The sequence below is a fragment of the Elephantulus edwardii genome, unplaced genomic scaffold, assembly GCF_000299155.1.
Source record: "Elephantulus edwardii isolate Elephantulus edwardi_28Jun2011 unplaced genomic scaffold, EleEdw1.0 scaffold00537, whole genome shotgun sequence".
NCBI lineage: Eukaryota > Metazoa > Chordata > Mammalia > Macroscelidea > Macroscelididae > Elephantulus > Elephantulus edwardii.
The window spans coordinates 61,324-79,058 of NW_006400287.1; the positions used below are offsets into that span (position 1 = coordinate 61,324).

The 17,735-nt window shown below is 41.9% G+C and overlaps 1 protein-coding gene across 1 annotated transcript in view; it reads left to right on the forward strand.

The window, feature by feature from the left end:
* The window catches only part of ABCC12 (ATP-binding cassette, sub-family C (CFTR/MRP), member 12), a gene marked incomplete at its 5' end in the record, with an annotated part of 72,120 nt that extends 54,734 nt beyond the window's left edge, over nucleotides 1-17,386 (forward strand). Inside the window, 7 exons of the mRNA XM_006903208.1 lie at nucleotides 6,091-6,180; nucleotides 10,368-10,557; nucleotides 11,004-11,163; nucleotides 14,361-14,439; nucleotides 15,515-15,628; nucleotides 17,028-17,192; nucleotides 17,294-17,386. Of these exons, the coding sequence (XP_006903270.1) occupies nucleotides 6,091-6,180; nucleotides 10,368-10,557; nucleotides 11,004-11,163; nucleotides 14,361-14,439; nucleotides 15,515-15,628; nucleotides 17,028-17,192; nucleotides 17,294-17,386 (891 nt within the window). The remainder of the gene's footprint in view (nucleotides 1-6,090; nucleotides 6,181-10,367; nucleotides 10,558-11,003; nucleotides 11,164-14,360; nucleotides 14,440-15,514; nucleotides 15,629-17,027; nucleotides 17,193-17,293) is intronic.
* Nucleotides 17,387-17,735: the final 349 nt, after the last annotated feature.

Below are 17,735 nucleotides of genomic sequence, written 5' to 3' on the forward strand. Positions count from 1 at the left end.
TCTCCTCTCCTCTCCTCTCCTCTCCTCTCCTCTCCGCTTTCTCCTCTCCTCTCCTCGCCTTTCTTCTTCTTTGCTCTGGAGAAGGAGTATGATGATTAATATTTTGTGTCAATGAACTATCATATGTGTTTTAAATCCTAATGATGTTAAGGAGGTAGGATTAGAGGTAGTTGTGCAATTGTAGGAGCTCTGGTGGCCTAGTTGCAAGAAGCTGTGCTGAAATCTCAAAGAACACGGTTCATGTGATTAACTGCCTCTGAAAACACTTTGGAAGGTCAGCTATGGGTTGGTTCTAACTTTATGGTATGCAAAAACACAACATGCAATTACTTGGTCAGCTTCATCTAATAAACTCTACTCGGAGGGTAGCCTGCACTGAATATGTTTTAAGAACTCCCTGGCAAAGATAGAGAACTTTTATGCCTAAAAGTGTATCTGGATTATGATTATTGAACTTCAACTAGTAGCCTGCTGTACTATCACCCTACCGTGGACATGTCAGTCTCTGGCCCTATCTGCTTATCTTGAAGTCATCAGCCTCTGAGATCAGCCTCGTTGACCTTGAAATTGTCAGCCTCCAAAGCTAGCCTGCAAACTTTGAACTCATTAGTCTTCCTAGACATTTATGGAAGCTAGCCTGATGACCTTGAATTCCTCAGGCTCTCCAGACAACCTTTTTTCCTGAAGACTTGCCAGCATCTATAAACTCATTATAATTTCCTTGAAATAAATCATAGTTGCCATATTTATTATATATCTAAAAGAAACTCTTATTACCATCAAATTGGAACCAATTTATAGCTGCCCCACCAGTGGATTTTCAGAGGCTATAAATTGCACGTATGGAGATTATATATGTCTATATAACTGTTGTTATTAGGTGTCTTTGAGTTGAGAATGACTCATAGAGACCCTATGAACAACAGATCATATTCTGTTCTATTGTGTGCTATCTTTATCATCTCTTACATACTTGAACCCATTGCTGCACTCACTGTGTCAATCCATTTCATTGAGTGTTTTCCTCTCTTTCTTGACTCTCCCTCCTCCTTTCCAAGCATGATGTCCCTTTTCCAAGGAGTAGTAAGGAAGCTCTGGGGCCTTAGTGGTAAGGAGTCCCTGCTGCCAATCCAAAGGCACAGGGTTCAAATCGACCAGTTTTTCTGTGGGAGAAAGATAGCCAGTCTCCTCTCATGGAATGTACTGTCTCTGAAAACCTACTTGAAGGATAGCTGTGAATCAGTTCCAATTTGATGGCCCATAATAACATATATGTGTGTGAGTGTATGTATATATTTTTGGCGTGTGTTGTAGAATTGGATCTGACTCGTAGCTGACTCATACACACACACACACACACGCAGACGCTTGTGCACACTATTTGCCATCAAGTGTTGACTAATTCATACCTGAACCTCCAGTAGATTTTCAGAGACTGTAAATTGCAGGGAGGCGTTTCCTCATCTTTCTCCCATTGAATAGCTGGTGGGTTGAAACCACCTGCCTTTGATCTATCTCTATCTATCTATCTATCTATCTATCTATCTATCTATCTATCTATCATCTTCTTGTTTGCCATTAAGTTGGATCCAACCCATTGCCCTATAGCTGAGTCTCTAGTAGTCTCACAGAGGGAGTAAATTGCATGAGAGGAGTTTGCCCACCCATCCTTCTCCCACAGAGCGTCTGGTAGATTTGAACCAAATGTCTTTGGGATTTCAGTACAGCTTCTTACCACTAGGCCAATAGAGCTCCCTAATGCACATGTACATATGTATGTATATATTACATAGTTATGTAATTACTTGCATACATACGTGCATGCACACACTTAATTGATTTTATTTTTGTAGAAAACCCCTCCTAAGCCATGAGGAGACCAGTAGTTGTACTTTGGATGACAGCTTGCAAGCTTTTGAGTCAGCTTCACCGAAGTGTAGAATGTAGAACACTGTCTTTGTAGACTATGTTGTGATGTGTCCCTTGAGGGTACATTCTTGAGGCTCTAGAACCAACAACTCATTTCATCAAGATGTTTAGTTATGAATAAGAAGTTTACATACTCTGCTCAGGGATTAGGGTTTCAACACACATTGTTGTTGTTGTTGTTGTTGTTGTTGTTTACCACAGAGTTGGAAGCAACCCATAACTGACCCTCTGGCGAGTTTTCAGAGGCAGTTAATTGCATGGAAGGAGATTGTCCATCCTTCTCCCGTGGAGCAGCTGGTGGGTTTGAACTGCGTTCCTTCGGGATTGCAGTGTAGCTTCTTGACATGAGGACACCAGAGCTCCACCAAGATACAATACTAGGACGTAATTATCTGACAAAATAACTCCTTTCTCAAATAACTATTCTGTTTTATTTTCTTTTTTTATCATTCCCTGAAATTGCCTAGTTTGTACTTTACTGTGCATTGTCCTGCTAGCCTAGTGCAATGTGAACTCTGAGGGCAGAAACCTTGGCTGTTGTGCTCATTTACGGGAACCAGCCCTTCCTATAGTCCCTGGCCCAGCTCAGTGAATGTCTGTTACGAATGACAAGTCCTGCTTCTCGCTCACTATACAACTGAGGCAGATGCTGCTGATGCATTGCTCTATTTCCAGAGCACTCACCATTCCAGAGGAGCCCAATTGACAGAGAGTGCTCAATCCATAACCAGGGCAAGCTGGGGGTATAGGGAGTTTTACTCAGGAGTAGCCTCAGCAAACACTGGAGGAAGTTAGTGGATACCTGTGCCCCAAGTCTCATACACAGGGGAACAGTGAGGTGTATTCCATACAGTTTCTCAGAGGTACCTGGTATTGGCTGCCTGACTTCTCTTGACCTTTACGTGAACTTTATGGACATTGCTTGTCTGGCTTTTGAACTGAGTGGCATCTTCACACACACAGTGTTGGGAACCCAAGGGAAGGGTTCAGAGCTGGTGTACATATGGCACATAACAACAGTAACATACTGTGACAGGTTTGGAAGCAGGAATGGCATCCACTCCTAAACTACATACCTCCAGAAACCCTATGAACTTTTATAAATGTCGATGGCTTCAGAGGGCCTTCCGGCCTTTTGTTCATAGGGTCATTATGAGTTATCAACAACAACAACAACAACTTGTATTTTGTGTATCCTGAATTCACTGTTAGGGCTGCTGTAACAATTTATCATTAACTTAGTGGCACAAAACAACATATATGTATTCTTTTAGAGTTCTGTGGGTTGTTGTTGTTGGTTGTTGTTCTTATGTGCCGTCAAATCACCTATGTCTCATAGCGACCCTATTTACAACAGCCGTAATCCATGCTCTATCTGTGCCAATCTCACTGTCTCTGACACACCACCTCCTATACCCCAGTCACTCAATCAATCCATTTCATAGAGTGTCTTCCTCTCCTGCACTGTCCCTCCACACTTCCAAGCATGACATCCCTTTCCAAGGACTGGTCCCTCCTTGCAACATGTCCAAATTATGTCAGATGAAGCTTCAGAATCCTTGCCTCCAAGGAGCAGCTTGGTTTAGCCCTCTCCAGGATGAACCTGTTTGTTCTCTTAGAAGTCTATGGTATATTCAGTAGTCTTCTCCAACACCATATCTCAAAGGTATCAATTCTACTTTTATCATCCCTAGTCATTGTCCAGCTCTCTGACACATAGCAAGTGATTGCAAAGACCATGGCCTGTACCAGATGCACCTTAGTCTCCAGAGTGAAACCATTGCTCTCTAGTACTTTGGAGAGGTTCCTAACAGCAGACTTTCCCATCACAATACGTCTTTTAATTTCCTGGCTGCTGGTGCCAAGAGTGTTGATTGTGGAGCCAAGCAAACTAAAGCTGTTAACAATCTCAATCTCTTCACCATCTATCATGATACTGCCAATTGGCCCAGTGGTGAAAATCTTTGTTTTCCTGATACTGAGCCTCAATCCATATTGAAGGCTGCAGTCTTTGACCTTCTGCAGCAACCGCTTTAAGTCCTCCTCAGTTTCCACAAGCAAATTTGTGTCATCTGCATAATGCAGATTGTTGATGGATCTTCTTCTAATCCTGATGCCACACTTGTCCTCGTACAGCCCAGCCTCCTAGATAATCTGTTCTGCATATAGATGAAAAAGTATGGAGATAGGAAACATCCCTGGCGCACACCCTTGCAATTTTGATTCATAAAGTGTTTCCTTGCTCTGTTCTGACAACTGCCTTCTGCTCCATGTATAGGTTTCACATAAGCACTACCAAGTGTTCTGGGATTCCCATTCTTCTCAGAGTCAGCCACAGTTTGTTGTGATCCATATAGTCAATGCCTTTGCATAGTCAATGAAACGCAGACATTTCTCTGGTATTCCCTGCTTTCAGCCAAGATCCATCTAATATTAGCTACAATGTCCCAAGTACAATGACCCCTTCTAAACCCAGCCTGCACTTCTGGCACTTCTCTGTTGATGTGCTGTTCCAGTCATTTTTGGATAATCTTCAGCAGAATCTTGCTTGCATGAGATATTAATGAAATTGTTCGATAATTTCCACACTCTGTTGGATCACCTTTCTTTGTAATAGGAACAAATGCAGATCTTTTTAGAAGTCTGAAATCAAGGAGCTGTCAGTGCCCTGTGGAAGCCTGTGTTGTTTTTACGTGCCACAGAGTTGGAACTGATTCATAGCTGACCCTCTTAGCAGGTTTTCAGAGGCTGTAAATGACAAGGGAAGAGATCACACAATTTTCTCCCCTAGAGTACCTGGGGGATTCAAACCCCTTGCCTTTGGATTGGCAGTATAATTCTTTACCCTTTAGGCCACCAGAGCAACCTCTGAAGTCTGCAGGGGAGAATGGAATGATGTATCTGCAAGCCAAGAAAAGTTAAAGGTAGTCACAGAAGCTGGAAAAGGGAAGAAAAATACTTCAAAGCTTGTCAGGGAACATATTTTCCTTGCGTCTTCCAGCTTCTGGAGGCTACAGTCACCTTTGGCATTGCTTAAGTTGCAGGTACATCCTTCCATCCTCTGCCTCTGGCCTTTACACCTCTTTCCCCATCTGTTTCTTCTTCTCTCTGTTTTAAGGACACTTGTCATTGAATTTAGGCCCACTTGGGTAATCCACGATGATCTTATCACGAAATCCTTCATTGAATTTGCAAAGACACCTTTTCCCAGCTAAGGTTCTGCTCACAGATTCCATAAATCTGGGCATGGACTTCCATCATTCAGCCCAGTATACTGCCCTCATAAACTCCTGACACTCAGCTCTCAGTTCTGGGAGGTCTCAGCCTGAGGCGGTGATGTTAGCAAGCTATATCCACAGTTGGAGTCCTGATTTTCTCATTTCCAAGGTGAGCAGATGGACTTGGTGGCTTTCTGATCTCTTGGCTCCGAAGATCTGTGGTGACTAGTTTTCAGCTGCTTCTTGGCCACTCATGGGGCCTGTAGGGAGGACACAGAGGTGCAGGACCCACCAGGTGGCAGCAATTGGCTGACACCCACCAGTTCACTGTCTTCTCAGGAGAATTTCACTTGACAGCAGTTTCCCACAGCACACAGGAAGAGGCTGTGATCAAGTGGTGCTGTGGGGGAAATGATTCTCACCATCTGGAGTGCCAGGGAAAAAATGTAATTACCATTTGTTTTTAAATACAAAGGAAGTGTTGAAAGGCAAAACATCCCGATGGAGAGATGGAGGTGGCTTTACTTCTGGGAACTTGGCTGGGATATGTTGTTGTTGTTGTTAAGTACAGTGAATTGAGCATAAACCATAGCAACCCTATGAACAAAAGACCTGAACTCTATTCTATAGCTCTAAGTTCATGGGGTTTCCTGTGGAGGCAGGATAGAGGTGATCCCTTTTAGCTCCTCCTTGAAAGGAGATTCACCCTGAGTCCTAGGGACCCCAGGTATGTGAGAGGAGAATTGCCCTTCACTGGGTTTTCAAGAGCTGTGATCCTTGGGGAATAGAGCACCAGGCCTTCCCTCATGGATGCCTTTGGGTGGACTCCAACCTCCAACTGTTCAGTCATAAATCTGTAAATGTAGAGACCCCTCAGAGCTGGATAACACAGACTCTGTCAGAGGAAAGGATCTAATTGTAGCTATTCCTTCCTTTCATGTAGCTAAGCGGACTGCTCCAAGTGTGTGTGCGAACAGGAACAGAGACTCAAGCCAAATTCACCTCGGTGGAGCTCCTCAGGGAATATATTTTGGTAAGAAATTAGACTGTGAAAGAGTAGGAACGAGTTACATCTAGCAGAACTTAACACAAATTTTATTTTCTCCTGGTTGTACTGTTAAGAAATTCATTTGAGTGAAAAGTTTACAAATGGTACCGGTTTTTCACTTGATCATTCATACACATTTTCATTTATAACATTATGTTATTGTTGTAAGATGCCGTCAAGTCAACTACAACTCATAGGGACCCTGTGAACAACAGCTCTGAACGTTGTCCTGTCCTGGGACATTCTCACGATCTCTCATCTGCTCAAGGCCATTATGGTCATGTCTGTGTGAATCCATTTCACAGAGGGTCTTCCTCTCTTTTGCTGACCTTTTCCAGCTTGATGTCTCTCTCCAATGAATGGCTTCTCCTGAAAATATTATGCCCAAATGATTGCAATTAATTTGACCATTCATATATATATATTAATAAAATTAATTAGGAGAGTTGAATATAATTATACTGCCTGATAAACTTCTTATTTTATGTTTGATTTTACCCAACTTATCTATTAATTTTTACCCCCTCTTCTCCCTCCCTTCCCATAACTATTAACCCTTCAAAAATGATTCTGAATGTATATAAACTTTGTTAACTTTTCCTAATAACAGTTTTACACCATAATAGAGAACTATGCTGGCCATGAATAATAGCCCTTTTGTGACTGACTTTATTATTTTATATTAATTCTATTCTATTCTTAATTATAGATTATATTATACTTTTATACTTTATTATATTATATGATAATATATCATAATGTCCTCTAGATGCTTCCATGTTACATAGTATTTAACAAATTCTTTACTGTTTTTTTTACTCCATTGTTTTGAATGTATTGTAGCCCCTTTATCCATTTGTCTGTTGACAGACACTAGGAATGCTTATGTGTCTTTGCTGTCATAAATAATGCCACAATGATCATGAGTGTATGCATATCCGTTCACGCAGCCACTTTAATTTCTTTAGATATTTTTTTGGTTCTATTCACACCCCGTAATAGGATCCCTGGCTCAAATGGTATTTCTGTTCTCATCTGTGTAAAGAAATGCCAAACTGCTTTCCAAAGCGCTTGCCCCGTTTTCTCTCCCCACCAAGAGTGTATGAGAGCTCCAGTCGCTCCACACTGTCATGTGGTTGATAGGTGCCCTTGAGTCGACTGCCATTCAAAGCAACCCTGTGAGTAACAGGTCTGACTTGCCCTATCCTGCCCCATCTGTACGATATGCTCTGGTCTGTTAGCGTCACTGTGTCAGTCCATCCTGCTAAGGGTCTTTCTCTTTTCTCTAATCCTCCTCCTTTCCCAGCCTGATACCTTTTTGCAAGGACTGGTCCTTCCTGACAATGTGCTCAAAGTCTGCGAGTTTTACCATCTTCGGCTCTAAAGAGCACCCTTTTGCACTTTCTCTGAGGTATGGACAAGAGATTCTTTACAACAAACAAACAAAACAAAACAACAGAAAAACTTTCCTCTGAAAGACCGTTTCCTTATCCAGAAAAGACAATTCAGGGACTGACTTTGGCTTCTAAAAACTAATGTTAGGTTTTCAGATCCTGCTAGTCTTTGAAAATTAGTCTAGGCAATTCTAGGAATCACTTTTTAAAAAAAATTACAGCACATTCTTCCCTTTTAATTTTTTTCCATTAATTTATTTTTGCACATTTTCCTCCCTGCCCACCCCTCCCCCAAGTTCATTTTCTCCCTGAAAAGAAAAAAAAATTCTTCCATTGTTATACAACATCTCCCCACCCCAAGTCCACAGTCCACTTTACTATGCATTTCCTCTTCTGGAATCTTGTCATGAAAATAATACCCAATAGTATATTCCCTTCAAACAGTTCTCTCCCTCATCTGCCTCAATGCAGTATACACTATCTATCCCCTCCCTTCTGAGGTTCCCCCCAACCCTGATGTCAGTCCCATTTTACAACAGTTGCACCATTCAGTTAGGAATCACTTTTAAGGGTCTTTGAACATGGTTTTATTTCCAAACTTAATGAAACACTTTAGAACTGTATTTTAAAATTGAACACATTAGATTTCCTTTTAAGTTCCTCAGTGATCTGATATAACAAAAAAATCTTGCTGAGGTTGAAAACAATTCTAATCTAATAAATCAAATGTATAAATATGGTGAGCTTTATATCCTCATAAATGTTTCAATACTGTATATAAACAATAAACTTTTAACTTAAAATTATGTTTAAACCAATCAATCAATTATACATTTATATTCTAATCACAATCTGGAATTCAATTAACTTCAAATATCTAAAACTCCAAATATACAACTGTTGTTATAGATTTGCTTCTCTTAAAATATTTTATTCACAATTATAAATCTTCCGAGGATATGATTATTTTTTTTAATTTCCATTCATTCATTGTTGCACTTTTCTCCCCTCCCAGCCCTCCCTCCTAGTACACTACCCTCTTGAAAAAGTAAAAGAAAAATTCATTCATTGTTTTACAATCCCTCCCCCCAGGTCCACTCAACTATGTAGCCTTCGCTCTGGACTCCTGTCATGACAAAGATACTTAATCACATATCCCTTTTAAACAGTTTTCTCCCTCATCTGTTTCAATGCAGTATACATTATTGAACCCATCTTTCTCAGTCTCCCCCCAACCCCAAAGTCAGTCATGTTTTACAACAGTGGCACCATGCAGTATTTGTCCTTTTGTGACTGAGATACTTCACTCAGCATACTGTCCTCCAGGGTCACCCATTTTGAGTAATATTGCACGAGTTCCTTGTTTTTCAAGGCAGTGTAGTATTCCATTGTGTGAATATACCAGAGCTTCTCTATCCATTCGTTTGTTGATGGGCACTTGGGTTGTTTCCAACTCCTTGCTATTGTGAACAAAGTCACAATAAACATGGGTGTGCATATATCTGCTTGGATGTCAGTATGGTCTCTTTGGGTTATATTCCCAGTCATGGAATTGCTGGGTCAAATTGTATCTCTATTTGCAACTTTTTGAGAAAGTGCCGTACTGCCTTCCACAGTGGTTGCATCTATTTTTTCAAATCTTGTTGACCCGAGCCACCCTGACAAGGAACATAGGGGTCCTATTTCTTATTACTAACAAGGACTTCGTAACTTGGTCTTGTAACCTATTCAAGCTGGTATACTTCTTGATTAGATTCTGGGGAAACTCAAATAGCTTTTCCATGTGACTCTAAAGACTTTTGCTCTTGACACCTGACATTCTTGTCAGCTTAGTACTTTCAGAATATACTGAGAAGTACTTTCTTAGTAATTCCTACTACTAGGAACAAGATAGGGAGTTCTGGTAGTTTAGTGGTAAAAAGTTGTGCTGCTCACCCAAGGGCTTGCAGTGCAAATCCACCAGCTGCTCCACTGGAGAAGGATGGGCAGTCTCCTCCCATGTGATTTACTGCCTCTGAACACCTGCTGAAGGGTCAGCAGCTATGAGTTGGTTTTGACTTGATGGCACACAACTCCAGCAACAAGATTTATATTACAATATATAACAATGTGGTTTATATCATTAGTTGGTTTTATTGTTAGTTGCCATTGACTTGACCTGACCATGGGGACCACGTACACAATGAACTATTGTGATCCATAAGGTTTTTTATTGGTTGCCAAGCTGTTTTTATTTCAACTCCAACTTACAGTGAAACCTGTTCAACATCAACAACTTGCAAGCCTCCTCTTAAAGAAAAGGCAACACCTCTTAACATGCATTAGCCAGGAATTGAACTTGGGTCTCCTGAATGGAAGACAAGGATTCTACTACTGAACCTCCAGTGTTTGAAAAATGGCACAGTCTGGAGTTTTCCTCCAACTTCAGACACATATCACTGACATTTGCCCATGTCCACAAGGCCCACTGTGACCTGCCTTCTCTCTCTTGTTCATCCATCCTTTATTCTCAAAGCTCTAGCTATACTACTTTCTTTTCTTCTTCCAATCACTCAAGTTTGCTTGGCCTTGGGGCTTTTATATTAACTGCTCCTTCCTTCTGCCTAGAAAACTCTGCCCCCAAAATAGCTTATATTTTCTCTACATTCTAGCCTTTGGTTCAAAGGTCACTTTCACCAGTGAACTTCTATGCCTAGAATTGTGTGAGTGATTGAATGGATGAAATGAGTAGGAAGAGTGAACGGCTGTTTTTCCATTCTCCATTGTTCTGCTTTTCAGACCTGTGCTCCTGAATGCCCTCACCCCACTGAAGCGGAGGCCTGTCCCAAGGACTGGCCCAGCCGTGGGGAGATAACATTCAAAGACTATCAGATGAGATACAGAGACAACACTCCCCTTGTTCTCGATGGGTTGAACCTGAACATCCAGAGTGGGCAGACAGTTGGGATTGTTGGAAGAACAGGTTCCGGTGAGGATAAGCTCTGCTTTTGTTTCTTTTGGGTTGTTTCCTTAGAATGTCTAGTAGATGAACTAGTTAAGTCTCACCAGAGGGTGATGGTGTGGTAGATTGGCTGGCTATTTTCTCTCTCCTCCTCTTAAATCTCTTTGCTATAAATTAGGATTTCAGGTTGAATGGATGTGTAGTGTTGGAAGCAAATACACATCAGTTTTGAATTAATTAAATGAGAAACATTTCTGTTCAATGAGGCCCACGGGACAAGTAGAAATGCCAGTGGTCCCCACAGTGGTGGGCAGGTTAAGTGCTTTAGAGCTTCCATTTCCACCAGTACAGAGGCATAGCCCGCCTCACAGGGCCATTTTCAGGGCATTAATTTTTTTCTTAATTAAATGTCTAGATATGATGGCAGCACAAGCTGATGCTTTGATTTGTTGTTTTGTTTTTATTGTTCCCAGGAAAGTCATCATTAGGAATGGCCTTGTTTCGTCTGGTGGAGCCAGCCAGCGGCACAATCTTCATTGATGAGGTGGATATCTGCACCATCAGTTTGGAGGCCCTCAGAACCAAGCTGACTGTGATTCCCCAGGATCCTGTCCTGTTTGTAGGTACAGTAAGGTAGCTGTTTTTGATCATTGTGCATTCCTATTTTGGGATAATGAAAGCAGACAGGCCAGAAGATTGGCCAAGTCCCTGAGGCGTGGCTAGCCTGGAGTTGTTCTATCTGAGATTCTCACCAGAAGTGCTGACGCCCATTTCTGAGAGAAGCCCCTGGAGGAGCTGGAAACCAGGGGCTTGGACATTCCATGTATTTTGTTGTTGTATAGCATCAAGTTGGAACTGACCCATAGGTGACCCTCTGGCAGGTTTTCAGGGGTATTTAATCAAACGGGAGGAGATTGCCCATCTTTCTCCCACAAAAGAAATGGTGGATTTGAACTGCATGCCTTTGGAATTGCAGTGCAACTTCATACCACTAGTCCACAAGATCTTCCTACATGTCTCTTTTTCCTTTCCCCCTTTCTATTGGTTTATTTACAAAACTCTAATATAAATTTGGACAAGTTATTTCAATTTCCCTCACCCCACCACCCGTTAAATTGTGCAACTCAATGATTAATCACCACCCCGCCACCTCCCACCCCACCCACCTGCACATCCGCATCCCTTTGCTTCCAAGACTCTCCCTCCCCTCCTGGATCCTTCTACTCATTCTACAATAATGATTTGATACAGTATTTATCCTTGTGGGACTAAGTTAGTTCACTCAGAATAATGCCATCCAGTCCTTCCCAAGTAAGGTAACAATATACAAAGTTATTGCTCCTGTATGCTGCATAGTATTCCATTGTGTGAATGTATCATAATTTCTCAATCCATTCATTTATGGTTGGACATTTGGGCTGTTTCCATTTTTTGTGATGGTGTATAATGCTGCAATGAACTTGGTGTACAGATCTCAGTTTGTGCCTCAGTCCTCTTTTTCTCAGGGTATATTTTCCAGGTAGTGGAATAGCTGGATCATATGGAATTTCTATGTTCAACTTTTTGAGGAAGCGCCAGACTGCTTTCCAGAATGGTTGTACCATTTTACAATCCCACAAAGAATGTATAAGAGTTCCTTAGAAATGACATTATTACTAAAGGATAGGTGAGATGTTTTTATGGGGTGAAGACCACATATCTTGGTTTGTCTAGGAGAGCCTTGGTTTACCTGTGTCCCAGTATATCTGATTTTGCAATGGCCAATTTAAAAAATATCCATATTTGCACAATAAATGAAAGGTTAGCTTATTTATATAGCTATCTTCTAGAAAGTATATTAATTCATTTCCAAATAATGTAAATAATGTACTTGGGTGCTAGCCAAAAATTTGGAGGTTACAGTCCACCCAGAGGTACCTCACAAAAGCCTAGTGATCTACTTTCTAAAGATCAGCCCCTGAAAACCCTATAAAGCATAGTTCTAGTCTGACACACATGGGCTGCCAAGAATGAAGTCAGAGTTCACTCGAAACGGCAGCCGGTTAAGAAGTAAACAGAAACTGTGAAGAACTACAGAAACAGTAGAGTTACAGTTTCTAGGGGTTCAAGATATAAGGTCAAACCTCAAGAGAAAAACCACATATTCAGATTAAGCAAAACAAACAAAATTAAAACACCCATGAGAAGATGCAAGCTTGGACTTAGTCTAGAGCTTTTCATTTGGTTCAGGGCAGCAATTGTAATGTGAGGAACTTTTCCCCCATTTAATACCAGACAATGTAAGGGGACTCTACTTAGAAATCTTTATGAAAAATACATCCCACATCTTGAAATTCTAAAATCTCAGCCTGAATTCTTGCTCTTTTCAAGGCCCTGGGAACTGTATATGTACCTTTTTTATCTCACAAGATCATTCTGAAGGCGAAGTGAATGGAATAGCAGAATGAATTGCTTTCTCTTCCTTTGCCTCTGCAAAGAGCAAAAGGAGGTGAATTTGTACAAGATTGTAAAAGGAGAAGTGGTAACAAAGGGAAGACTGAGTCTGACTTCTACCCACTTCATAAAGGGGAACTGTCCCCTTCAGTAACATTCATAGTACCAAACAAATAGCTACATGTTCAGATATGCTCCCCCACCCCCACCTTCAAGCTCTTGCTCATATTTCTATGAACCATGGTGTCTAATGTTTGCTGTAAATTGACTCTCAGACTTTACTCAGAGTTATAGGGTATATTAGGGAAATAGTTTGGAGGTTGGGAAAACAAAAGCTATCTCATAGTGAAAGTCCAGGTTTAGTCAACAGCAGCCCCAAACCTGACTCACAGTAAGAAAAAATTCCTCAGATTAGTTTAGACAGCTTTTCAGTCAACAAATGAAAGTCTAGGTTTAGTTCAGCAACACAAATAAATCTCTGGTTTCCTCAGTCATCCAGGAAACTTTTTCTCACAGCAGTTACAAGCCAGGTCTCTATTTAGTTGTCCAGAAGCAAAACCTTTAACTTTGGTTTCATCTCCAGGGTTCTGTTAGGCTACACCTTGCCACAATCTCTTCCCAGTCTTTCCAGTTTCTTCACACGCTCTTCACAGTGTGGAAAGTGTTTTATATGAATCCAACAGATGTTGATGGTTTGTAAGGCCGTGTGCCTGCAGTTGTACAGCTGGAGACGATGCTCCTAGCATGGACTAATGCAATGGATAGAAAAGCCATTTTTTTTTCTAAATTCTAACACTTAAGTGGTAGAATTCTCACCTTCAGTGAGAGAAACCTGGTTCTGTTTCTCGCCCATGGACCTCATGTGCAGCCACCACTCTCTGTCAGTGGAAACTTGCATGCTGATATGATGCTGAACAGGTTTCAGGGAACTTCTAGACTAAGATGGACTAGAAGAAAGGCTTGAGGGTCTACTTAAAAAAAACCAAAAAACTAGTCAATGAAAATCTCTATGGATCACAAAGGTTTTATCCTGTTGCATATGGGATTACCAATAGTTGGGGTTGACAACAGCTAACACCACCACCACCACAAATCTTTTCTACTGCATATGGCAATGAGAAGACCCAGATGCATTTTCCTGGTGGTCCAGCCCAGTGCTACATCTTAGCAGTGTTGTACAAGCCCCAGCCTGTGCTGGTGGTCTCTGCTTGGTCATGGCTTTGTGGATCTTCAGTCTTGTGGGTTCAAGTTGGTGTTTAATGGGTTGTTGTTCTGGGATGACACAGCTTTTGAAGCTATAGCACCAATACATAAAAGTCTCCTTCCTCCCTACATGCTGCAGAAAATGTTTTCCCCTCACCTCTTGTTCTCAGAGCCTCTTCTTTCCCTCGCTCCAGGTACAACTTGGATCCCTTTGAGAGTCACACTGACGAGATGCTCTGGCAGGTTCTTGAGAGAACATTCATGAAAGACACAGTAAGTTTCTGGGCTATTAAGGATAGGTTAGCTTCCTAGAACCAGTGCTTGAAACTATGCCCAGGTCCTAATTCCATAAGCATCTGGCTCAAGATTTGACCAGGTTTACTGTAAGTACTAGGTCAAATTAATGTAGGTCAGTAGATATGATCCTCTTTTAGTTTTCATTATGAAGAACAGTAATAGATAACCTTGATTAGGCCTCTGAGGTGATCCAGCCAAGATCTCTATGGTAATCATTTTATGTCAACCTTCTTACAAACTTTGGAGGTTGGTCCTGTGGCTCCAATTTTAAAGATACAGAAATGAAGGCTTCTGGCAGGTAAGTAACATGTTCAGGCTAGTGAATGACAGATGATTAGAGACTTGAATCCAAACCCATTTCATTGTGAAGCAGATGGAGTGGCCTCCTCCTCTGTCAATGGCCTCATTTGTTTGTCCATATGATGCCACAGAAAGGTGATAGGCGAGGCATCTTCCTCGAAAGGCCAAGATAATGGTTTTCAGAGGACTGAACCATCTGTGAAATGAGCCCCTGGTCTGTGAGATAGCAGGGGAACCCCTTGCAGAGTAGGCCACCCGAGCTCCTCCTCTCGGCTCCGGGGAGCATTTGCTCAAAACTCGACCTCAAGATGAGCAACTTTCAGATGCTGTTTTGCACTTTGCACTCTGACTTGTCCAACTGTCAAGTCTTATTCTTCCACGGCGACCAGAAACTCTCTCATCTCATCACTCTTTTGTCTGTGGACGTAGGAACCCTAAAAGCCACTTACGCTTGTTTGTGTGTCCTCTGGAGCCCTATGTGCTTGATTTGTGCATGATTTGTACTCTTTGATGGAGTGTCTACAGGGGTCTATGACTCATACTGTGATTTTAAATTATTACCGTCCGCCTACTCCCTGGTCTTCCCCTGGTGCCTGTTTGCAATACTGAAATGATCGTTGTTTTGCATTTTCTTTTCCTCAGTAAAATAAAGCAACTTGATAAATGCTAGGGAAGGGGACAATCAATATAGGCAATGCAAGGCAATTTTATAGATCATCGGCATCAATGTGGCATTTTGTGTGTTTCACAGATAATGAAACTCCCTGAAAAATTACAGGCAGAAGTCACAGAAAATGGAGAAAACTTCTCAGTAGGGGAACGTCAGCTGCTTTGTATGGCTCGGGCTCTTCTCCGTAATTCAAAAGTAAGGAACCAGCACAGAAAATGGATTGGTCAAATTTTGGATATTTCCCGCAGCGCCACTCCATCCAGGAGATAGAACCATGAGTTTATCTCTCAGCAAAGTGGCAGCAATTGGGCCATTTAAAAACCGATCACTTTTTCTTAAGACAAAGTTGTGAAGGGTGAAAATTGAAAAATAACAGCCATTTACAGCAATAGCACCTTCCTCCTTGGGGCTCCTGCAGGGAGATCTTGCTTAGGTATTCTATCTGTCCTCTTAAGTGGTTCGAGTTAGAAAAACCTGCCTCTCAACTTTTCACCTTTGTCCCTGACCAATCTCAAGGCCTGATAAACAGTACCCAGGACACTGAAGAAGGCCATCGGGATGTCGGAATACGAGAACTATGAAATGTGTACGTGTTTGCCTTAGCAATTTAGCCAGCCATCCTTGCTTGCTGGTTTTAGGGAAGCATTTAATGTTGCTTTAGAAGCCTTAGCCTCCAAATCCTCATCAAACTTGTAGCCCGTCGTGTGTTTGATCGTCCTGGTAATGACAGAGGCAAGGCAAACAGCATGTATTTAAATGCCTGCTGTGTCTCCACACACTGCTAAATGGGTTATGAGTTGTTTTCCACATCTTATGCTTATAACGAGGCACATGCCCTCTATTACACAGAAGAAAACAAGAGCCTTGGGGACAGTAAGTAACACAGTCAAACAGAGTTTGGGGCCAAACTCGTCCTCTGATTTACAAACCAGCTCTGTGGTAGGCAGGCAGAATAAATGGTTTCCCAAAAAAAATTCACATTCAAATCCTTGGAAAGTTACGAATATGACATATTACAGGCCAAAAGGAACTTTGCAAATGTGATATGACTCAACAGATACAGGCAACCACTACAAACTAGAAAGGAAATAGATTTTCCCCTAGAGCCTCCAGAAGGAACCCAGCTCTCCTGACTCCTTGACTTTTTCCTAATTAGACCCATTATTATTATTGACCCTCCCAAACTGTAAGATAATGCAGTAGAACCTGTGAAAGCCGACAACCGGGAACGTGGGAACCTGTGAGAGCAGGAAAAGAAAATTACTTACCAATACTATTAGATAGCAATAGAGAAATGGTAAGATTGCATACACCCTTGTCAAAGGAGTACAATGTGTGAGATCTGGGAAAATAAAGCAGTTCCAGACCTCATAGGTTTCACTGTGGTTCTTTGTTGTTTTAAACCACTAAGCTAGTGATCATTTATTACAGTAGTAAAAAGAAGCTGACACCATATTTTGATACCTTCTGCCGTTCTCATTACTCTGTCTTAATGAAGTGGATAAAGCCAGTAGATTTTCTTTCTTCCTACCAGCTCATAAGATTAGAATAGACCTGGCTTGATATGACATCCGCGACATTCCTTTCCCAACAGATCATCCTCCTGGATGAAGCCACTGCCTCCATGGACTCCAAGACTGACACCCTTGTCCAGAACACCATCAAAGAAGCTTTCAGAGGCTGCACAGTGCTGACCATTGCCCACCGCTTAAACACAGTTCTTAACTGCGACCGAGTTCTGGTTATGGAAAGCGGGAAGGTGAAGGATGATGTGTTGGTTTCCCCCCGTGGCAGGCTTCATCTGATGGGGGCGTGGCGATGGTGTGTGAATACCAACTCCAGCTCTTCTCTGACTTTCAGGTGGCCGAGTTTGACAAGCCGGAAGTTCTCGCTGAGAATCCAGATTCCGTGTTTGCAATGTTACTGGCAGCAGAAAACAAAGTCCGGTTGTAACAGCCCCTGTAGGGGCGGGATCGCATAGCTTCAGAAGAGGAGGCTATGTTTGATTAGCTTGAATCTTTAGGAAGAGGCTATCATTTCAGCAGGCAGCCTTGACCTGCCCTCCTGCCCACCCAGTGGAGGCAAGGCTGGGGCTGAGAGGATTTTCCACACCCTGCCTGGTCTTTACCACCTCACTAATTGGCAGGCTTGTTGTTGGCTATGGGTGGTGAACAGGGGCAGATAACGCAAATGGATTAAAAAAGAACTGTGTCCATCACTTCCTAAATCCCCACGAGTCTCATGTGTCCCTATCAATGCCAGCTAAGTGTTTTTAAAACAGAATGGGAAAATGCTGAAGATT